Raw genomic sequence first — 24,865 nt, 5'->3', positions numbered from 1 at the left:
TTGTGTCATCTGCAACATGTTGCAATATGATGCTGACCAAAGCCTCATTGATATGGCAGAAACCCAATTAAAGCATTTTATACTTCCAAACCATTACACGTTTGACTTTACTGCTGTTTTTGTTTCTTTCCACTCCATAGATACAATGTGACATCTGTCCATTTTTTCCGTAGTTTTACTAAAGTATATTATTACAGTGCTATTAACAACTGTATAATAGATACTGCTGATTTCCACTAAAGGTTGTGCTGTTTGTGACTACGGTGCATGAGCTCTCCATATAATGCAGCTCTGACATCATAAGGCTGATGCTGGTATGACAGCGTATGGCTGGACAGAACACCGCATCTGCCTGCTGTGTGAACAAAGCCTAAATAAACTCCACTCTATAGTTTCCCTTCGCTTACCTTCGCCCGTTCCAGGACGGAAGAAGTCCTGGGACAGCCTTTTATAGTTGATCATGGTCCAGGACAGAAACCTGAGGTTAACCAGTTGGGAGAGGACTCCTCTGAGTGTTGGGATCGCCAGACTGCCATCATGGTGCAGAAGCAGAGACCCGAGCCGAGTCAACTGAGAGATGCTGGCCAGCAGCTGAGAGGCAGGACAGGTGAGTTGGACATTACACAGGCTGAGCTGTGTTAGCTGGTGACTCAGAGGAAGGAGGAACTCCAGGTTCACTAGCGGCGTGGAACAGGCAGTGAGAGTCAGGCGGTTTAAGAGGTGGAACCGTTTCAGCTCCTGGACGTCGTTTCCTCTACAGTTGTCCAGCCGCAGTGCCTCGAGCAGAGGGAGCCAGACAGACAGGAGCTTCAGATCCCTCTTCTTCCCTGCCCGCAGAGACACGCTGGTCAGCTGCCTCCGAGCGAGGCTCCGCCAGAAGGTTCGGTTATACCGGGAGAGATCCTTCAGGACCACGCTGAAGCCCCGCCACACTGGCCGAGATTCATCCATCAGCCGCTTAAAGTGTGAACATGTGCACCGCATACTCAGCTTATCCTTCCAGGACAGGAAGCTGAACACCCGCAGCCATAGTTCGTAAGGAAGTTGAAGAGCCGACGTCATTGTTATCACTCACGGAAAGACCAGGCGGCATAGATGGCCTATGACAGTCTAACGCCCGGCCTGACCGACGGACACTGGCTCTGGAAACTTGTTTCACTGAATCCTAAGATCTGGAGTTCGCCTGTCCTAAGAATCACTCTCTTTCTCCCAACTTCCTGCTTACGTCAGTAAGAGGAGAATATGCGTAAATCAGAATACGTCACTGCGCCATTATGTGGCTTTTATATGTTTTAACTAACTTTAACTCCTCCTTGTCTGTTCTACTGGAAGAACACTATAAATATTAACTACCTGCACTCATAACATTACGTCAACAATAAAGTCAGTGAGGTTATCTTTAGAATATTACATCGGGTTTACCCACTAACCATATTCTGTAAAATGCAGATAAAATTAACTAGATCAGGTCGCCAACCCGCGACTTCGGAGCCGCACGTTTGTGGTTCTCTTGGCTTTGACAATAAAATAAAATAATTTATAACTTATTATCCATGCAGTCTTTAAACATCCTGCATGCACATAGTTACTCACCATGGCTCATACTAAATCTACTTGGAAAGAGCACAGCAGCTTCAGTATTCCACCTTTCCTGAAATGACTATTTTCGCTTTATTCTCAATGTTTTCACTTTAATCACATAACAAAACCTTTTTTCCTCAACCTTTTTACCTTATTCTCGACATTTCAACTTTATTCAATAATGAGAAAAAATCCACCAAAAAGCATCCACATTCTTCCCCCAAGTTACCCTAATACCCTTCAGACTTATGAATATTTCCATGTTTTTTAATAGAAATGAAAGGGACAGACGGAAGTCATACAGAACTATTTCATTTGGAAAATGTCATAGAGTATGACTCAAAGACTCTTTAAGTTTTAGTTATATAACGCCTCTTGTTTTTAATTTTTTTTTCTATTGTTTGCATAATATGAGCTACAACAACATTTAATTTCTCTTGGGAATGAATAAAGTATTTTTGAATTTTGAATGAATTAATATTATTATAGGCCTACCTCTCTTTTTTTCACTTATTACCGACTTGGTTAGCTATTCTTCTGAACAACTCACTCAGAATGTATAGGTTCTGTACAGAAAGCTGCAAGCATTCCTCTAGAAGACCCTGAAACCTGGCCTACTTCCATTATTAGGACAGTCAGGTTTAATAATAATAATAATTGATACTTTATTGATCCCCGAGGGGAAATTAGACCCTCTGCATTTAACCCATCCCTTATAGGGAGCAGTGGGCTGCCATTGTGCGGCGCCCGGGGAGCATTCTGGGGCTAAGGGTATTGCTCAGGGAGCCAGAGCGACAATCTGTGGGGTACGAACCCGGCCCCTTGTGTCCCCTCCGGAACACAAACCTCCTGCTCTAACCAGTAGGCCACCACTCACCCCCAGTCTCTCCACTTCCTGTCAGTCTGGGCCTTTATTCCAGCTGCAGGGACTCTGGAATAATTGGAATTTCCATACTGTTTCTCTGTTAAAGGTGACCTTGATGTGACATGGTAAATGGAAGTTGCAAAATGTTCTTCTGAAGCCCAGGTTGCGAAGCACGCCCAGCCATATTACTGACCATCCTCGACATAATCTGAACAGATGTTATGGAAATATTGCAGACCATCTGTGAACGGCGCGTCGCTAGACCTGGGCTTCCGGGGTTAAAGCCCCGGATGTTTTCGGAATAGCCCCAGACTTCTTCAAAAAATTTTTTGAAGTATTAAAAAGATGCAGCCACAAAATGGTATTGGACTTCACATTTTTTATTAAAAAACAATCAGGGTTTTTTTTTTCAATTGTGTTCCATATAATCACCCCCACTCCACCTAACCTGACAATGAGTTAAAAGGAGAAGGCAAAACGCGAATGCGCAACTACGCGCACAGCCAGAGACGGACTCCATTCTGGAGAAATCCAGAACAGTAGTTTACTCTAGAACCGTCGACCTGCCTCATTCATTACCTGAAAAGTTACACTGAGCGCCTCGAACAGGGCTCATTTCAGAGCAACCGCGGAGCCAACCAGAGAGGGGGAGCTTGGTGTGTGTGTGTGTGTGTGTGTGTTCAGGAACAGGTGAAAGCAGAGCGGTAAAACCCAGACTGAAGAAGCAGGTAAAACCTGAATGCTGACTCAGAATGGGCTAACTAAGTTACAGCTAATCACTGATTCACCCAGCAAGACATGAGGTGGAGGTTCACTCTAATGAGCATCTTCAGGGTCATGATGAGGAACTTTCACCTGAGCTACAGGTGAAGTTAAATGATCTGTGATAGAAAACAGTAGCAACCTTCTCTGTGAGCTTCCAGCTGGATTTGTACCATAATGTGAAAATATCTGGTTCTTTACTTCAGTCAAAATAAAAGCATTTAATCCTAACGTATCTGAACATATGAAAGGTCCTTTAGATCAACACATTACATCTCATTGCTGCAGCCAGTCTTATAGTCTAGTTCTACATGTAGACAGAAAAAGTGTTGCTCAATAAACCAGGAAAATATTTCCTGGTTCCAGAAAGACGTAGTAGAAAGAGCAAAAGTAAATCTCCCTCTTCTATTTCATATCTTCTGTGCTGATTCTAAACTCTAAGCTCTGGCTTTAAAGATGCAGTATAATTAGGAAATAAATCATAGCAATTAATCACAGGTGGACCATTGATTAGTTAACTATTTTATTTTTCTGAATTACTCATGTAATATTAAATAAACTAAACTCATTAAACAAGGATACAGTTTTACTGAAGGTGAGACATACATACCATATGTATACAGTTATTAGTCAGTCAGTCAGTCATTTTCTACCACTTATTCCATAGTGGGTCACAGGGGAGCTGGTGCCTATCTCCAGCTATACAGTTATTAATAACTGTAATATTAGTACTGATAAGGTCCAGGATGAGGCTCTATGCTATAAACACCACAACATAACACCCTTTCCTCTCAAAGTGTTTAATAGTAAGAACTGCACTAATGTCTCATGTAGAACAAAAGACTGGGTTGAAAAATATTTCATTTATATTTATATAGTAAAATTATTGTAAACCTTTTTTGTTTGATTCACAATAATTTACATGCAGTCTAAAACCAGCCAAGACAGAGAACTGTGTGAACTGTTATCAAAATATGACTGTTGAGATAACTTTGAATATTTGCACAGTGGTCCTCTACAGCAATAAGGTGCTTGATCCATACTCTGGCTGGGGCCTTTCTGCATGGAGTTGACATGTTCTCCCTGCGCATGTTTAGGCTGTCTTTGGATAGTTCCTCCAACAATTTAACAATCTGTAAATTAGTTTGATTGGTCATTCTGAAGGGCTCTCAGGGATATGTGTGTGTCTGACTGTGTTGCCTTCTCATATAGTCCTAAATATCGTCTTAAATTTCACTAATAATTTAAATTGATGTTTTATGATTCCTCAGTTTAATTGAAAAAAATGAAATTTGAGCAACTGAGTTGTTGCAAATCTTTTCGTACATCTTTAGATAAAAACTTGGATGTACAGTAGTGAAAGACTATGGGTGTGTTACTGATCAGTAGAGGCGCTCACCGCTCATCTGAGACAAAACAAAAGAGAAAGCTTTAGAAGAAGAACAAACTATGGCAAGTCAGTGACTATGCGGCACGGAGACCGACGTGTTCATGTAAGTAGCCTATTTCTCAGTCTGATAGAAAGCGAGGGGTTATCTGCAGACTGAGCGTGGTCATCTGTACAACAGGATATGGATTATTTTGTTATAAAGCTGGATTAGTTCACAGAAAGTAACATCCGGTTTCATTTGTTCAATATACCTCAAAAATGTTTCCTGATGCGGTTCCTCAATGAAAAAGGTTGGGAGCAACTTATTGTCAACACAGACTCAAGAACACAGACATAAAATTAGCTACACGCTGTCCCTGAGCTGCAGCCTAACGTCAATGCGTCCGCCATATTGGGAGGGGAGACATCGGCTAGTTAAAGCACTCCAGTGAATGGAGGAACTGCAGTTTTCACGGGGATTTAGAGCTTACTGTTAGCTAACAAACAGTTTCTAATGATGGAGTAAAGGCATTTTCGTTATCTCCAGTGACCTAGAAACTTGACAGTATTTGTCAAGATTATAAAACTAAGGAAAAGCACATTATTGAACATCTGTTTTGTTTACCTGGTAAATTCGTTTTGTATTACTTGATTGTAAAAATGCTGGGAGGGAAATTATTACTGTACATATAGAAAAAATACAGAGAAAGTAAAATTACTAAGAAAATAACTTCTTAAAATCCAGCAGTTATGGTCGATTTGTTCCGTTTTTAACATAGAAATAAAGTATTTAAAATATTTTTACCAATTCAGTGGTTTAGTGAATATTAAATGTTGACTCAGTGCTGTTAAAATGTCAACCAAAACCAAGTGAAATAATTCCCAAACCTTCCTGATTGATAACGTGACCTACAACTTGTACAACAAACTGAAATCATTCAGGGCGGAATAAATCATGTGGCTGCATATGTGTGTGTTTTCAAATTGACCCAGCTGTTTCAAACAAATGTTAAATAGGAGTTAGTACCAACCTGTTTCTCATTAAAGTTCGCCAGTTCTAGTAGGTTTTTCCTAATATTAGCAAGAATATCTCACAGGAAAAGCCATGGTCCACTGAGAGCTTCTAGAGCAGGGTCTCAATGTCAAATGGTCTCAGTCAGGAAGAGAATGGACAATAATGTCTATGGCACTGGTTATGCCAGGGTAACCCTGAGGTCAACTATCATCAGGTGGAGTTAATGTGGTGCAACAGTGACACTACAAAGAAGTGAAAGTCCCCCCACAATGATGAAAAGATAAGAAAACTGACCAGGGAGGCTGATATGAGGCCTACAGCAACGTTAAACTATAAAGGAAATGGCTGTGTACTACATGCTAGTACTACACAGTCAGTGCTGGGTACTACTGTCATGTTGTACATGACTGTGGATCACGGCCGGTTCTAGGGATGCATATATGTGGGTGCAGGCAGAAATGTGAAGGGGGGATCAACATTCGTACACATTATGCTTCGGCATGTTTAATGTTGTTGGTGATTAGTGTTTTCTTTATGGGATTGGGGTAAACTGTCTAGGGCTGTGCAATTTGCCAGACTGGACTGGATTCTCCCCAGTTGGATTTTTTTTAACACACTGGGTGGGAAAAAAATAGCTTGGGCAGATTGTTCAAATTTGGGCTGCTTTTCACAACATTTGGAGGGTTTTTAGTAATGATTCATGAGAAAATTCTATCAAAATAATTGTCGTCTGGCAGAAAAGTAAAAGCCTAAACATCTCTAAATGTTTTGTCTTTTTACTTATATCAATAGTTCATTTATTTTGAAGAAGAGAATCTGTTGAACTTGACATCATCAATCAGTGATGCTTATTGGTTAATCAGCTGTCACTGTGAAATTATATTGGTCAATTGTAAACGCCCAAAAATGCTGTTATGGGTTCATCTAATGGTCACTGAGGTGCAGCCTTTACTTTAAGTTTCACTTGATGTTGAGAGACAGCTTCATGCTGACGGAGGAAAATACAAAAAATATCCAAAAAGTTAAAACCAGACCAGCACCACATCCCAACTGGATCTGGTACTGGTCAGAACATGCACAGACCTTTTTAGGGACAGGTGCTCAAGCCAAAAAAAGGGTATCCATTGCCAAATGTATTTATAAAATGAAAATAAAAAAACTGGATATTTTTATGCTTTTATAGCCTCGCTTTTCTTGAAATTATGCTGTAAAATTAATAAGTCAAATAAATCAATGTTCTGCTATGCATCGTAATCGATAGAGACTCAATGAATCAGCTGATAAACCAGTAAACATTATTTGACTGTTTTCTGACAGAGTTGAAGCATTACACTAATAATAAACCTTTACCAATATCAACATAACTCACCACACTTCATGTAGCTCCACTTAAGACCTCCCTTTTATTTCAAATCACAAACCTTCTTTAGGTAGTTAATGTTAACATTGGGTCTATTGTTATGCTAATAAAACCAAACAGACAGCTAAGTAACATTTTCCTATTTATTCATCATTTTGATATCATAGAGCATTATATTTAGTGTGACTCCCTCCAAGTGGATAAACGAACACAAGGCGTTCTTGTTATTTACTGCCATTTAATCAGACACTTTGTCATCAACGATGTCGTGAGAACTGTACAAAAACACAAATAATACATTTCAGACAGAAAGCATTCTCATAAGGAATAAACAAAGAATACCATTTAACAACAAAACATTCACAATGAATAATTTCACTTACAAAAATATCAACATTCTGTACCTCATTGAAGGGGTCAACAAAACACCTCACAGAGTACGTCTTCTTTACACCTTCACTGCACGAAACTTCGCTGCATGCTTCCTCAAGTCTCTCTGTCTTATCCAAAAAAGAAACATGCTGCCCGCTATTGAGCATGGTGTGCAACCCAAAAATCAATCCAAACCTAACAACAACTTAAACATTGGTTCCACCCTGAAACATTCATGCAACCCTTAAATATTCATTTTACAACAATATTACACTCAGATATTAATAAACTTGAATCATTTTACTCTAACTTGGTTATTTTAAAACTATGAAACTGACCAAAAATGAATAACTCCCACTGATGGCAGCCTCAACATATATTAGCCATTAATGTTAAATGATTCCTCAACAGTTGGAGTAGAAATGCTTGCATGAAAAGGCTCCTTGAATTAAAATGACTTTTACACAGCATGCTTTAATTATAAAACACTGTATGTTAGGTTCTATTATCAACACTTTATTGTGAGAGTTACTAGACAGGGTTGTGCCACGTCTTTTCTTTTCTTCTTCAGACTTTAACATCAAAATAATGAAGTGAAATTATTGAAATGATCTAATTTGTGTGTTAGTATATCTCTCCATTAAACCTGACAAACATCAGTCAACAGCTTTGAAATCACAGATTTTTTCAGCACAAAACATGTAGGCAGTGCATTACGCAGCCATGCATGGATGCTGATTGGAAGAAAATTCAAGCGCTTTTCAGCAGGTGTCGCTGTACTTGTCCGCGGAGACAAGTACAGGAGACAAGTGTTTTCCCCTTAAGTGTTGGAGGAGGAGGGAGAGGCAAGGCGGGCGCTTGATTGTGTGATTGAGAATTGATTTGAGGGGGCATTGCCCCTCTTGCCCCTGCGTAAAGCCGGCCTCACTGTGGACAGGAGGTGCCCTCACAATCTGAAACATCTGGAGCACTTGGGTGAAGAAGAGTGGGTAAATACTGTCAAATCAAGATGTACCATGCTGATAGACTCCTTCCCTGTGATAAAATCAGAAGATGCATCAACACAGTTTTAGTTTATGGGTGTCCTCACTTATGCAACTGCAGTGGTTGATTATTGTTTTCCTAAAAAATTGAAGTATGTCTTTCTATCAAGTTTTGTAGGTCATAGGTCACATTAAAGGTGGAAAAGGTTCTGAAATGATCTCTGATGGTCTCATTATATTGACACACAGGAAACTGTCATTTTAATAAGGCTGTGTTAGCTTTGCATCTCCACTGTTGCACTGTGTTAAATTACAAAACATAATTAATGTATGAATACTACAGGTAGTAGAGTATGTGTTATACTTGGTTTCAAAAGGGGCGGTTGCCTACATTACTTTATTACTACTATGTTTTATTCAAATGAAAGATGAAAAAATTGACTTGTGTCCAGAAAGTGGAAAACCAAATTACCTGTTAGTCTACGAAGGACTGAGCAATTAAGGAACTAAGCAACTTGTCCTGTTCTTTGTAAACAGAAGACCTTTGGAGAGATCTTGATGTTAAGGAGAACTTGAAGTTGACTCAGTTTGGATGGACTTCTGTCTGACACAGAGCTTCTTGTCCATGTAGTTTTTTAGATGGACCTGCATTTTGTCTGTGTATGAAATAATTAATTCAAATGAAAAATGAATGTGTTCCCAGGTGACCCGGCTGAAGTTAAGATGTCCTCGTCCAACACAAAGTTTTCCGCAGTTACAGGAAGTGCTCGAAAGATCAGGGACAATGCAGCCGACTGGCACAACCTGATGGTAAGGTGGGACAAACTGAACAACGAGGGATTCCAGTTTGCAACAAACATCGTCAACAAGAGGAAGTAAGTTGACTGAGTTTGACATTTTCTCAATAAATATACAGTAATTTGCGTTCAGTAATGAAGTAAATACCAATACCAGCAGATTAGGTGGCTGTGAGATGTGCTGTTATAGCCCCAATATAGCCACCAGGTCCTACTCCGAATAATCTCAACTGCCCATGGTGGCGCCTCTTGTTTTTACTCTTTGACTTCCAGCCCATATTTGACCCAGGTGTTCTTGGTAGTGTTCAATATAAAATGTTAGGAATGTGTCTGCTTAGAACTAGCTTAAACATATTTACAGCCTTTGAAAGTATGGAAAGAATTAAATTTACTTTTTGAACTTACAATTTCAGTTCAGAGTTCAAAAGTTGTTTTTATTGCAGACTGACCCCTGTTTCCATTTTATAAAGATATGAATCTGTAAAAAATGCTGAAAGTTTTTATCTTGTTGATTTTGTAGAAAAGCTGGTTCAGTCAGATCCAGCCCTCTGTTTGATGGGTTTAATTAGAACTGTCTTTCCTTTTGGGCTACTTACTGAGAACCCAGATGCACAGAAATATAAAGAAGAACTGCAAAGGGGTTGTCAGGTGATTAAATTGATTTGATTCACAGTTTGTGGAGAGAATCTGTTTTATTTAGAGTTCCAAACCAAGGCTTTGCTTAATTAGTCCACTATGTAAAGATAAGAGAATTCATTAAAAAAAATCAGCTTCTAAAAGGTTAGGTGAATAAAGAGAGTTTATTTATTTGTCCAATTCAGAGGAAGTGTTTGGGGTGTGGCCACTCTACCTACTTGAAGACTTTCTGTGCTCCAGAGAACCCATAAGTTACCTGCTTGTGCATACAGTTATCATTCAGAGTGAACTCAATGTTGGTTAGTATAAAAAGGAATTGTTAGGATTTACTTTCTGCACCACAGAACTCCTAATTTCTAACCCTGTAGCCCTACTGAGCTTCATGTCTTTGCATCACAGTTGCATTTCCATGTGACTTGACTGTGTTATTTATCTAAACCGGTTATTCTTCCTCAGTTCTCAGAAAGATCATCAGCCTTTAGATGACTTCCCTTCAACTTCAGTATCTCAGTCATTTCCTTCTGCTGTGCAGCAGCAGACAGCGGGAGCAGCAGAACTGCAAGTTGAATGTTCCAAACTGCAGGCTGTTGTTGACCAAATGGTGAGGCTTCATTTAACTTTGTTTAAAAATCAACTGAACTATCAGGCAGGAAACCTAGATAGAGACCTTTTATATGATGGCTTCTTGTAGGAATAAAAAAGAAGAATAAAATGTTCAGTTTTGTGAAAAAGTATTTACCCCCTACAGATTTCTTCTGTTTGAGCTTTTTTGTCCCACTTAATGTTTCAGATCATCAAACAAACATTAATATCAAAGGTAATCTGAGTAAATTCAAATCACGGTTTATAAATGATGATTTTATTTTCAAGAGGAAGATCCAAACCAAGTTGGAACTGTGTGAAAAATAATTTACTACCCTTATTAAATCATGAATTAACTGTACTTAACCAAATTTTTTCTGGTTCAGAAACCACTTCATTAGAACCTGTATGACAACATGAAGTAGGCTAAAAGATCTCAATAAGCAATGCATCATGCTCCATTCTAAAGAAATCTAACAAATGAGAAACAAAGTCACCGGCTTCTATCAGTCAGGCTACAAAGCCTTTTCTAAAACTAAATCTTGAAGGAGTAGGTGCATCAGTGTGTCTCCCTAAGCTCAAACACAATTGGACTGTGCAGCCGGAAATGATCCAAAGCACATCAGCAAGTCCACCTCTGAATGGCTCAGAGAAACAAAATTATGGTTTTTAAGTGGTCTGCTCAAATAATGGACCTTAAACAGGTCATACATGCTAGAAACCCTACAATGAAGCTGAATTAAATAATTCTTCCAAGCAAAGTAGGCCAGAATTCCTCTACAGTGATGTAAAAGAATCGTTGCCAACACTTGATGCAAGGTGTTGTTGTATTAGATTTAGGGGGGAATTACTTTTCACATAAAGCCAGGTTGGTTTGGATAGATTTTTTAACAACTGCTTTTTGTATTTACTCGTGTTATCTTTGTCTATTAGCATTTGTTTAATCTGAAACATTAAAGTGTGACAAAAAAGCAAAAACAAACAAAATCTCTAAGGGGGTAAATACGTTTTCACTGCCCTGTAGTTAAAAACAAAGTTGAAATAAGAGGGTTGCAGCATGTTTAAACTTTACCTAGACTTCATGTTCACAAAGTATCTTCAAAATTGAGCTATAAGCAGTTTTTATGAATTTCACTCAAGTAAGACAAAACTTTTTACAAGAAATCTGTCGGTTTATCCATCCTTCATCTGCCTTCTTCACAGTCATCTGTATGATTTGATTTAATTGACCTTGTGAAGTGCCTTGAGATGACATATTATGAATTGACACTATATAAATAAAATTGAATTGAATTGATTTGAACTTTACATCAAAATGGCCTTTCCTCCTGCCAAGAATATTGCAACTCAAAGAACAGTTTTCTGGATCATCTGGAACATCTAGGTTAGAAGTTCAGCTGCAGAAAAGAAGGACCAACAGAGTCCAGCAAGTTTCTCAATCGCTACTGAATCTTGTTGCCACCAGTGCAGAGCTTACTTAACATTGGCAGCAGAAGAGTGGGAGTACATCTGCAAGCAAATTTAATTAAAGACTTGGACTTTGGCTGAGGAGTGGGATCCTCAGCCTCCCTGGTAAGGCCTACGCCAGGGTATTGGAGAGGATAGTCGAACCTCGGCTTCAGGAGGAGCAGTGTGGTTTTCGTCCCGGCCGTGGAACACTGGACCAGCTCTATACCCTCTACAGGGTACTCGAGGGTTCATGGGTGTTTGCCCAACCGGTCCACATGTGTTTTGTGGACCTGGAGAAAGCATTCGACTGTGTCCCTCGTGATGCCCTATGGGGGGTGTTCCAGGAGTATGGAATTAGGGGCCCTTTACTTGGGGCTATCCGGTCTCTGTACAAGCGGAGCAGGAGTTTGGTTCGCATTGCCGGCACTAAGTCGGACCTGTTCCCAGTGCATGTTGGACTCCGGCCGGGCTGCCCTTTGTCACCGGTCCTGTTCATAACTTTTATGGACAGGATTTCTAGATGCAGCCAAGGGCCGGAGGGGGTCGGGTTTGGGGACCAGTGGATTTCGTCTCTTCTTTTTGCAGATGACGTGGTCCTGCTGGCCCCCTCTAGCCAAGACCTACAGCATGCACCGTGGCGGTTCGCAGCCGAGTGTGAAGCGGCTGGGATGAAGATCAGCTCCTCCAAGTCTGAGGCCATGGTTCTCGACAGGAAAAGGGTGGCTTGTTCTTTTCAGGTTGGAGGGGAGTTCCTCCCTCAAGTGGAGGAGTTTAAGTATCTCGGGGTCTTGTTCACGAGTGAGGGAAGAATGGAGCGGGAGATCGACAGACGGATCGGTGTGGCTGCCGCAGTAATGGAGGCGCTGTGCTGGTCCGTTGTGGTGAAGAGAGAGCTGAGCCGAAAAGCAAAGCTCTCGATTTACTGGTCGGTCTACATTCCTACCCTCACCTATGGCCATGAACTTAGGGTTATGACCAAAAGAACGAGATCCCGGATACAAGCAGCTGAAATGAGCTTCCTCCGTAGGGTGGCCAGGCACTCCCTTAGAGATAGGGTGAGGATCTCGGCCATCCGGGAGGGGCTCGGAGTAGAGCTGCTGCTCCTCCACATCGAGAGGAGTCAGTTGAGGTGGCTCGGGCATCTATACCGGATGCCTCCTGGACGCCTTCCTCGGGAGGTGTTCCAGGCACGTCCCAGGGGGACCAGGGGACGGCCCAGGACACGCTGGAGGGACTATGTCTCTCGGCTGGCCTGGGAATACCTTGGGCTCCACCCGGAGGAGCTGGAGGTGGTGTCTGGGGAGAGGGACGTCTCTGCTGAATCTGCTGCCCCTGCGACCCGGTCCCGGATAAGCGGAAGACGACGAGTACTTGGACTTTGGCCTTGTGAAGACAAGCAGTAAGACAAACAGAAGAAGAGAGCTAAACTACTAGCAGTCCAAGGACACACAGAAGAACACTGATACCAAGTTATTTTCTCTGATGAATTCTGCTGATTGTTGGGACATCTGGAAAGTTGTTTGTCTGTGGAAGAAAATGCAGGAGCTATTATGATGTGTTGTACCAACCGTGAAGGATCTGATACAATCCATGTGTGGGGATGCTTCTTATTCAAGGAGTGGGCTTCTTCCCAATCCTGCCCAAGAACACAGGAACAAAAAAAGAGTGGGATAAAAAAAATCCCCCAAGAGCAGCTTTCAGCAGCAACCCAGACACCATTTGTTGATGTGTGGATTTTGGGCATAGTGGAGCAGGGGGTCACAAGGTCAAATTGATTACAAGGTCACTGAAAGATCAAAACACTGAAATGTTGGTTTTGTGGACAGGAAACTATCCAGCTCTTATTACTACTGAGAATCAGTTGTTTTTAAAAAGCATGCAGAGAAACAGCACCTTTTTATAAATGTAAAATAATAAAAATTTGTAGAAATTCTACAACACATTTGTGCCACTGTCTAAACGTTTGCCCGTTGCAATGGATTCAAACTTCTGCCTGTAATTAAGATGTTTCTGTGTTCCATTGAAAGGAAATCCCTTAAAGCAGCAACACGTTCTAGACTAATAAACCAACCAATGGCTTCCTGTTATCAGAAGATGAATCCAGATTCAGGTTGTTAGGACTTCCCAACATTCTAACAACTGCATATTAGTGTTGGGGGCCTTTAACATGCAGATACACTATACTGCCAAATGTATTTGTCTAATTTTACATGTACATGAACTTTGACGTCCTGCTCTTAATCTATACGGTCCAGTTTGTTGATGGACCCACCGTTGTCAGCAACAGCAACTTCAACTATTCTGTAAACATCTTCCACAAGGTTTAGGCGTGTGTTCATAGTTGGATGAGAAAACCAGAACTGCTGCCTCCACTAATTCATCCCAAAAGTGTTGAAGGTTGAGTTCAGGCCAGTCAAGTTTCTCCACACCAAATTTTATACACCTGCAGTCATGGAAGTGATTGGAACACCAGAATCATTTATTTGGTGATGGGACCCAATACTTTTGGAGATATAATGTATCTACATGTGATGCTGGATCCCTTCCAACACAAGTTTATTTTTAATGTTATTTATGTGATTTCTGTTTGTTCAGGTTGTTATAGTGGCAAAGATGGAGCACCTGATGGCCATACAGCAAGGAGTCCAGCATCTAGAGGAGTTTCAGTTTGGATCTGAAGGAAGAACGTTACCTCTCTGTCAAAGCTGGAGAACCAAAGAGTTTGGTTAGTCCACCTTAAGCCGGCATACCTGATGTTTATCTGGATTTAGGATCCTTTGGCTTTAATTCTGAACTTTGATTTGATGCATTTTTTGTGGTTCAGTGATTATTTGGTTTTGGAAAACCAACGCTTTAATTCCTAATTTACAACACTTGACAGGAACAAACCGTAGAGTGGGTCTGATCAACTTCTGTTTAAGACTACAGGAACATTAGCTTCTGTTAAAGATCTCTCTCATGAAGATCATCCTTTTTTTTTAGCACTTTCTACAAATACTTCTTACAGCAGGTCTGGGTCACTTTTATTGCTTATGTAATAATTTTTTTAAACATTTCCTTTTCAACTTAGTTCCGGCTTGTCACCCATGGTAGTTGTAGGCGTGTTTAAATTAAAAGTGAGTACAAGTCAGCCAAGGGTGTAGCGAAACGTCCACAATCTCTGTTGTTTTCTAATCCTGCTGCAAACGTTGTTCCCAACAGACTGGGCAGGAGAAATCAGGCCTGTTCCTTCCACAGAGCTTATCCAAGTTTCTTCTGTAGAGGATATTTGTAGCAAAGGTATTGCTGCATTGTTTTTCTTTCACCAAAGAGAGGTCACTTATCTATTTGAGATATTCAAGATAGAAAACAATCCCCTTTCTGTCTGCATTAGAAAGTCACAGGCTTTAAGGTGTTGCTTTTACAGACAATACAGCTTCATCCATAAACTCCTGATCAGAATCTTGAGACTAGTTAAAAAATTGCAAGAATTTTAATTTTGCACCGTTAGATCTTAAGAAGGTTCTAAGTAGAATCTTACAGTGATAAAAGAAGAAATGGGAGAAAGAGAAAACGCATTTTGAGCAGACAGTTTGACAACTACGTTTAAACTCAGAATGCTTTTGTCAGCTGATTAAGACCACAGTCTTTAAAAGACAAAATCTGTGGATTCCACATTATTTTCTGTCAAGTAATCACCCTGTCAGGACTCCCTGACTGCAAAGGCAAGAAAGCTCACTGTCTTTGAATGTGGTAGGATTGTTGGGATGCATAAACAAGGTCTCTCATAATGTGCATCGTTGCTGGGCTTGGAAACAGTAAGACGGTCATTATGAATTTCTTCAAATATTTTGAAGGTTCTAGAACAAAAAGGTCTAGTGATTGGGGACATCATGATTTAGGGAGCTTTTTCCTTCAATGGAACCTTGGAGCTAGATGTTGCAGCAGATACCCCTCATGACTGAGGGACCTAGTCTGTGTGGTACTGACTGGGTTTATCATCTGGACAATGCTGCAGTTCACAATGCCTCCCTGACAAAGGAGAATAACCTCACTCTTTTTCACCATCCAGCGTGTTCTCCTGATCTAAATACGATTGAGGAAATTTGGTGATGGACGGCAAGGAAGGTTTACGAAAATAAACATCAATTCCAGACAGTGGAGCACTTTGTGAAGCCATCTTCAACACTTGGAGCAACGTTCCCACTGGCCTCTTGGAAACATGCATGCCTAAACAATCAACAAGAATGGTGGAGCTACTCATTACCCAGTCCGTTTGTGACACTGATTCCTGTTTTGAAGGGTCTTTCAGGTCTTTTTGAGCTATGGTTTTAAACCTTTGATCCTGTGATAAACAGCCTATTTTAGTTGAATTGTTATTTTCATTAAACTGCCTGCTCACAATTTCTTGTCTCTTGCTCCCATCTCCTCTTTTAGCATTGAGATGCTTTATTTAGAACCTTCATAAGATCTGATAATGTAAAACGTTAATTCTTGCAATTTAACTGGTTTTAAGATTTTGATCAGGTTTGTATATTGAAAATCCTCCTATTTTAGAGGGCAGGACTCAGAACACTGGTGTACCAGAAACGTACACGTCTTTTATGTACAAAGTTCCAACTTTTCCAGATTGAACTTTCCAGATATTTCTGCAATACACAGCCTTAAAATATGGATCCTGGACAAAGCAAAAGAACGGGACCATGACCTGAAAGAAAAGAAGGAAGGAGAGAATAAAAAGACAAAAATAAGTAACATGAGGGAAGAAAGAAGCAGACAAGAAAAGGAAGAAAGGCAGAAAATTGAAGGATGATAGAAAATAAGGGCACAAGAAAGGAAAGACAATGAGGGAGGAAAGGAAGGAAGAAAATACACAAGGAAGGAAGGACGGAGAGACACGAAGAATGAAACAAGAAAAGGCACAAGGACAGTGTCGCAGCATTTAGAAAATAGGATAAAAAATATTTTTCCTTTCTTTTCCAGATCTAGAAAAGACTGAAATCAAATTCCAACTATGGAACCCTGATATTAAAATTATTTGTCCATTTTGTAAACCAATTGAAAGGATAATTGTGGTGTATTTGTTTAATTTTTTCAGATTTTTAGGTTTTCAGGCTAAATTCTATGAGGCCTTTAATTACTTTAAGTTGTTGGTTTCTAGGTTCTAAGCAGTCCTATCATTAAAAGGATAGATGATACCTACTCAGCCAGGCATATTTTGGACCAGCACACTGTTGAAATGTGAACCTTCTCTGGGAACAAACAAAGGAACTCCATCTGCCTTTTCTTCAAGTACTTCATATCAAGGTGACCTGGATGAATGAGAGCCTACAGGTTTTATTAATTCAACAGTCTTGTACTTGTTTGGCTGTTGTTTCAGAGGAGTCCTCTCAGGTCCTGTTGGCCGCCTTCAGTCAGGAGCTGAAGTTGAAGCAAATGATTCTGCAGGAACTTGCTCACACCACCGTCTCTGACCTGCACATGATCTATCTGTCCTGTTGGCTCCACCAGCCTTTCATCCCCGCCCAGACCAGGTTGACTCTGGAAGCGCTGCTGCTGGAGACTGGCCATCGCCCACTATAAAATCATCCGTCACTATCATCATCGTGATCAGCATCAGGATCATCACTCTATCACAGGTGTCGAACTCCAGTCCTCGAGGGCCGGTGTCCTGATGTAACTTTTAGGTGTGTCTTTCTGTCAACACACCTGAATCACATATTAGGTCATTAGCAGGACTCTGTAGAACTTGAGTTCATAAAGAGGTAATTAAGTCCTTAGATTCAGGTGTGTTGGACCTGGGACTCAGGACTCAAAAACCTGCAGGACACTGGCCCTCGAGGACTGGAGTTTGACACCCTGAGTCTACCTCAATGTATAGGCCTTGATATTGACTGACACCTGCTGGTTTGCTTGAATACCTGAAACCTGTTTTTAATTTGTGAATATGTAAATAATATTGTTAAATTACTGCAGTGAAATAAATGTTTAACTTTGTTTTTAAACTGTTTTGCTTTTTGATGTTTCTTTCCTAAATTAATTGACCAATTAGGAAATTCTACAATAGTGTTTGTTACATCCATCAAAAATAGTCTTTGAAACTTAAATGGATTACACCGAAAATTTACAACGGATATATCCCACATTTTAATCCTTAAATCACAGTTTGTGATCAGTAATAACTTAAATTCACAAAAAAATATATAAGTTGGACAAATAATCGAGTATTGAGGTGCCAAACCAGAAAGGTCATCCTCTAAATATGAATCAATGTAAAAAGTCCTTTATTTGCTAGAAATTCTGATTATCTTTTCAGTAATTTCTGTATGGAAATAAGATATAAAGAAATAATTTTTTTCCATACTCACTTTTCATTTTCCTCACTTATCTAGACTCGGAAAATTATAAAATCAAATGGGATACTTTTCAAGATGGCACAGGGATCCTGCATATCATCTGTTTCCATCCTTTCCTACCTTATCCCTAAAATCCTCATCTGTCACACTATCCCTCTGGATATTCTGCTTATTAAAATTTAGGTACAGACATGATTCAATCCTAATTATAAAACAATGCAGTCAGTTCATTATTCTAACTGGTACAAAGAATAAAGAGAAATATCCCTAATTGTCCCACAGTAGAGAAATTCAGTCCAAGAAAATCCAGCCAATTGCAAGTCACAGACTTCGCAGCAATTTCTCCTTCTGAACAAGTATGTAGTTTCTGTTTTTCTTCCCTCTTTTTTCCCCTTTTTTTATGTGGTGATTGTGTTGAATCTTTAACTTTGCAGCAATCCTCCATACTGATCATGCACGTGATGGTAGTGGAATGGAAAGACACCCCTATAACAGCAAAAGCCCTGAGCCCATAAGAAAATCTATGGAATAGAAACATACTGTACAGTCATTGGCAGCAATAGCTCCTTCAGTTTGTTCATGTAAATGATAAATCATCTTTAAACTCCAGGGTTAATTGTGGAGTACCACCACAGGGTTCAGTGCTTGGGCCAATTCTCTTCACTATACAGTGCCTTGGGAAAGTATTCAGCCCCCTTGAACTTGTCAACCTCTTGCCACAATTCAGACTTGAAAAATAAAGATATAAAATTCTAATTTTTTGTGAAGAATCAACAAGTGGGACACAATCGTGAAGTGGAATGAAATGTATTGGATGTGTCAAACTTTTGTAACAAATAAAAAACTGAAAAGTGGGGCGTGCAATATTATTCGGCCCCCTTGCATTAATACTTTGTAGTACCACCCTTTGCTGCAATTACAGCTGCAAGTCGCTTGGAGTATGTGTCTATCAGTTTTGGACATTGAGAGACTGAAATTCTTGCCCATTCTTCCTTGCAAAACAGCTCGTGTTCAGTGAGGTTGGATGGAGAGCGTTTGTGAAAAGCAGTCTCCAGCTCTTTCCACAGATTCTCAATTGGATTCAGGTCTGGACTTTGACTTGGCCATTCCAACACCTGGATACGTTTATTTGTGAACCATTCCATTGTAGATTTGGCTTTATGTTTTGGATCATTGTCTTGGTGGAAGATAAATCTCCGTCCCAGTCTCAGGTCTCTTGCAGACTCCAACAGGTTTTCTTCCAGAATGGTCTTGTATTTGGCCCCATCCATCTTCCTATCAATTTTGACCATCTTCCCTGTCCCTGCTGACGAAAAGCAGGCCCATACCATGATGCTGCCACCACCATGTTTGACAGTGGGGATGGTGTGTTCAGGGTGATGAGCTGTGTTGCTATTATGTCAAACATATCGTTTTGCATTGTGGCCAAACAGTTCGATTTTGGTGTCATCTGACCAGAGCACCTTCTTCCACATGTTTGGTGTGTCTCCCAGGTGGCTTGTGGCAAACTTTAACCGAGACTTTTTATGGATATCTTTGAGAAATGGCTTTCTTCTTGCCACTCTTCCGTAAAGGCCAGATTTGTGCAGTGTACGACTGATTGTTGTCCTATGGACAGACTCTCCCACCTCAGCTGTAGATCTCTGCAGTTCATCCAGAGTGATCATGGGCCTCTTGGCTGCATCTCTGATCAGTCTTCTCCTTGTTCGAGATGAAAGTTTAGAGGGACGGCCGGGTCTTGGTAGATTTGCAGTGGTCTGATACTCCTTCCATTTCAATATGATTGCTTGCACAGTGCACCGTGGGATGTTTAAAGCTTGGGAAATCTTTTTGTATCCAAATCCGGTTTTAAACTTCTCCACAACAGTATCTTGAACCTGCCTGATGTATTCCTTGGTCTTCATGATGCTCTCTGCGCTTTGAACAGAACCCTGAGACTATCACAGAGCAGGTGCATTTATACGGAGACTTGATTACACACAGGTGGACTCTGTTTATCATCATCAGTCATTTGGGACAACATTGGATCATTCAGAGATCCTCACTGAACTTCTGGAGTGAGTTTGCTGCACTGAAAGTAAAGGGGCCAAATAATATTGCACGCCCCACTTTTCAGTTTTTTATTTGTTAAAAAAGTTTGACATATCCAATAAATGTCATTCCACTTCACAATTGTGTCCCACTTGTTGTTGATTCTTCACAAAAAATTAGAATTTTATATCTTTATGTTTGAAGCCTGAAATGTGGCAAGAGGTTGACCAGTTCAAGGGGGCCGAGTACTTTCGCAAGGCATATGCTTCCAAAAGGTAAAATTCAGGCAGCATGGCATACAATTTCACTGTTATGCTGATGATACTCAACTTTATTTATCCATAAATCCAGATGAGCCCAACGAGTTAGATAGACTACAAGCATGCCTTGAAGACATAAAAACTTGGATGACTTCAAATTTTCTGCTTCTAAATTCAGACAAGACAGAAAGTGTTGTCTTTGGACCGGAGTCTCTAAAAAAAGAAACTGCTTAGTCAATCACTTAACCTGGATGGCATTAAATTGACCCCCGATAATAAAGTAAAAAACCTCGGTGTTATTTTTGACCAGGACATGACATTTAAATCCCATATTAAACAGGTTTCTAGGATTTCCTTCTTTCACCTCCGGAACATTGCAAAAATTAGAAATATCCTGTCCAGGAGTGACGCTGAAAAACTAGTCCATGCATTTGTTACTTCAAGGCTGGACTGTTGTAATTCTTTACTATCAGGATGTCCACAAAATGCAGTTAAAAGGCTTCAGCTGATTCAAAAATGCTGCAGCAAGAGTTCTGATGAAAATTAAAGAGAGATCATATTTCTCCCATTTTAGCTTCCCTTCAGTGACTCCCTGTTAAATCCAGAATAGAATTTAAAATTCTCCTCCTCACATATAACGCCCTTAATGATTTAGCTCCATCATACATCTGATTGTTCCTAACAGGGCACTTCGTTCTCAGACTGCAGGTTTACTGGTGGTTCCTAGAGTCTCCAGAAGTAGAATGGGAGGCAGATCCTTTAGTTATCAGGCTCCTCTCCTGTGGAACCAGCTCCCAGTTTTAGTCTGTGAGGCAGACACCCTGTCTACTTTTAAGGCTAGGCTCAAAACTTTCTTTTTTGATAAAGCTTATAGTTAGAGGGGCTGAGGTTATTCTGAGCTGTCTTTTTCTCTTGCCCCCTGCGGAAGACACACGTGTTTTCTCTCCCTCCCTCCTGCTGATCCCTGCTTCTGCTTTTGTCTGCGTTTTTCTCAGAGCCTCACTTTGCATATCCTCCAAACTTTTAAATTATGGATTTGGTCAGCTGGACTCTCAATGTAATTGATCAAATTTGTTTCGACGAGAAGACAGGGTAAAGGAGACCCTCTTGTCCAAACGGGACGTTCTTCTCTGGATACACAATGGATTCTTGGCAGCAGTGGAAGATTGTGTGCCTGACTATGATGTTGGTTGAGGACATAGAAAATGTGTACATATTTGGACTTTGATAACAGGATTTCTGCTTTTTGGAGTTGGTGGTTACCTGGCTTACCGAGTGACTCATAAAACGTGGGCGGCTGTTCAAAGCATTCCAAAGCTGCCTGCGATGTTGGATGGAGTCTGTAGAGCGATCAACACTCAGACTGAAATGTTAAGAGAGCAGAATCGCAAGCTGGACACAATTCTTGAACAGAATCGCAGCCTGGCAGCGGTTGGACTCAGAGGTTAAAGGATATAATCTTGGAGAAGTTGTACGTTCAAGATCTGCGAAAAGTACCAGAAATTTGGCTATTTGGATTCGCAATCGAGACATACCAGTAAAACTCTTAAGGTGGTTGGAAATTCACAACTGCCTGAACCACATTTATTGTTTTTCTAAATCTGGCGCCCCGGTGTGGCCTTGGCAACTTCTGCTAAATGGCTATCGACAAAATATCTCCTGGATGTTATATAAACACGACGCTCTTCCCCAGCACTCCTGTACCAGCTGTGTGCTGATAGGACTATGCGGCCGATTGATAAAACTTCCACCTCTCTTCTCAAGGACAATGGCGCTTCTATCAGTGTTGACAGTCTAATTCTTGCAAACACACTCAGACTTAGATTCGCACCCTCAAGATTCCACCATACCCTTGCTAAATCTTTACTTATGTGCGTGTTGCTTACCCCTGCTGAGGTTTTTTGTGCTATTTCAGACTCTACTGCTAAAAATAGAGTCTGAAATATGATTTTTTTCCCCTCCTATCTTACTTTACCTAAATGTGTGATTTCATTACTTTTTTTTTTTTCAGCACTAGTGGCCTTTATTTTTTTTTGACAGTAGGCAGACAGGAAAGAGGGGTAGACATTCAGCAAATGTTGCTGGGTCCGGGACTCAAACCCGGGACGGCCGCTTTGAGGACTGTATCCTCTGTATATGGTCGCGCGCTTAACACCTACAACATCAGCGCCGCACCCCGTGATTTCATCACTTTTCATAGATTTTCAGATTTCTCAGAAGGATTGCCAGCAAAAGCCAATTATTATTAGTATTTCATTACTTTTTCATTGATTTTTTGTTTTATCAGAAGGATTACCAGCAAAAACCAAATATTATTAGTAATTTGGACTTTAGCTGCTCTTACACCAATGACCCAGCTTCCTTAATTAGACTACAAAGAACTTTTATTACTTAGTTCAACTTCAGTACCAGTAAAAGCTTAGCACAAGATGCTTTCCCCTACATAGAGGACTTAATGATATAATTACCTCTTTAGAAAGATTGGTTTAGAACCAGCTCTTACCAGTAAAACCCAAAGGATTATTAATATTATCTGTATCATTGTTATGTTGACCAGAGATTTTTAGATTTCTTAGAAGGATTGTAGTATCATTTGATTTGTTTTTCTGTGTCTGTATCTGTGTTTATTTTCTTTGTGATTGTATTGTAATTGAATGTACAGCGCTTTGAATGTCTCGTTACTGAAAAGCGCTATATAAATAAACTTACCTACCTAACTTACCTACCTATCTCTGTAGTTATGCTGCTATAGGCTTAGACTGCTGGAGGACATAATGACCACTTTCACTCTCTCTGCTACATTCTCCTACTACTCTCAAATTTTGTATTATTTGCTGTAATTTTAGCTTTTAACTCTATGTTCTCTCTCTGTTTTTTCTCTTTATAAAAGCTACATCTGACTTGACTCTGTGTTTAGCTGTGGCACCTTCCTGGAGGGGGACATTGGCCAAGCTGCTGGTGCCAACAACATAATGCTCACCTTATACAGATGATCCACTTGGCCCTGTCTTTCAGTGTTTAACCCTGTCTCTCCTAGACATAGCTACTGGCTGAGCTTCTAATGTGACTAACTGTATGTGCTCTCTCTCATACTCTAGACCTTCATACTCTAGACTGGCTCCGAGTTAATCTGCTTAGCTGTCTTTCTCTCCAAGATGAAACCACTAAAGAAGCTACATCCATTAACATTTACTTTTCCTTCTCATAGAAAGTACTCCTATATCAGTGCTGCTGTGTTCTGTTTTTTTTTTTATGTCTCTGTTCTGTTCTCTCAAACCCCCAGTCGATCGTGGCAGATGGCCGCTCACACTGAGCCTGGTTCTGCTGGAGGTTTCTTCCTGTTAAAAGGGAGTTTTTCCTCTCCACTGTCGCTACATGCATGCTCAGTATGAGGGATTGCTGCTAAGTCAATGCAAGCGACTGTCCACTGTCTCTACATGCTCATCCGGGAGGAGTGAATGCTGCAAGTCATATGAGGACAATAAACAGGAAAGTCCATATTCAGAATTTTTTGTCCAATATATCCACTGTTCCTCCTCTGCACATGTGCAAAGCATCTCAGCCCTGACTTTGTCTCAAAACATCTCAACCTCAGATGTCCCTCTGATATACAATTTATAAATGCAGTTTAGGCTCAATCTAATGAGTGTAGAAACATCCGTCCATACATTCCCGAGATCGGATCACAGGGGTAACATTTCCTGAAGGGAAATCCAGAAAGCCCTTTCCCCAGCAACACTCTGTAGGTCATTTTTCTTTCTGCTCTCGGTGGAGGAGGACGCTTTTTCTCTGTCTCCAGCACCCCTCCCATATCTGCCCTGCTTCAGCTCTGTGTCTTGTCTTCTTTTTGGAGCCTCTTTTTGCATATCTTCCAAATTAAATTCTGAGTTATGGATTTGGTCAGCTGGTCTCTCAATGCAATTGATCAAATTTTCTCGACGAGAAGACAGGGTGAAGGAGAGCCCAACTTGTCCGGACTGGACGTTTTTCTCTGGATACAAAATGGACTCCTGGCAGAAGTTGAGGATTGTGTGTTTGTCGATAATGTCAGTCGAGGATGTGGAAGATGTGTATATAATTGGATGTTTGATATCAGGATTTCTGCTTTTTGGAGTCAGCGGTTACCTGGCATATCGAGAAATTCGGAGAATGTCAGCAGCTGTTCTGGCAACTGTGAGGCTGCCTGGCATGTATGATGGGATCTTCAGGGCGATCAGCACTCAGACTGAGATGTTACGTGAGATGAATCGCAGACTGCATGTGATCCTTAGGATCGCAGGCAGGTTGCGGTTCCTGGACTCAGGGGTGAAATGGGATAAATCTTGGAGAAAGTTGTTCGCTCGGATCTGGCGAAAGACCAGGAAATTGTCTGTTTGGATTCGCCTTTGAGAAGCACCAGCGAGACTCTCAAGGCTGACGGAAAATTAAAAGTCAGCCTAACCCAAATAATTATTGTTTTTCTGAATCT

General features: G+C 40.6%; 1 protein-coding gene across 3 annotated transcripts; it reads left to right on the top strand.

Moving 5' to 3' along the window:
• Positions 1-208: 208 nt before the first annotated feature.
• On the top strand, positions 209-17,755 carry LOC124855755 (cyclin-dependent kinase 2 interacting protein). Of its 3 annotated transcripts, none has more exons than XM_047345814.1 (6): positions 209-607; positions 9,011-9,182; positions 10,197-10,341; positions 14,367-14,496; positions 14,973-15,050; positions 17,131-17,755. In XM_047345814.1, exons 1-6 carry the CDS (start codon positions 538-540, stop codon positions 17,331-17,333), a joined length of 798 nt encoding a protein of 265 aa, XP_047201770.1. In that variant the 5' UTR covers positions 209-537; the 3' UTR covers positions 17,334-17,755. The 3 variants fall into 3 exon arrangements, with proteins under 3 accessions (XP_047201770.1, XP_047201771.1, XP_047201772.1); XM_047345816.1 differs by lacking the exon at positions 209-607 and adding an exon at positions 4,569-4,701; XM_047345815.1 differs by lacking the exon at positions 14,973-15,050 and having other exon boundaries at positions 231-607.
• Positions 17,756-24,865: the final 7,110 nt, after the last annotated feature.

The sequence above is a fragment of the Girardinichthys multiradiatus genome, chromosome 19 (genome assembly GCF_021462225.1).
Source record: "Girardinichthys multiradiatus isolate DD_20200921_A chromosome 19, DD_fGirMul_XY1, whole genome shotgun sequence".
In the NCBI taxonomy this organism is placed as follows: Eukaryota; Metazoa; Chordata; class Actinopteri; order Cyprinodontiformes; family Goodeidae; genus Girardinichthys; species Girardinichthys multiradiatus.
This window is presented reverse-complemented; position numbering and strand designations above follow the sequence as displayed.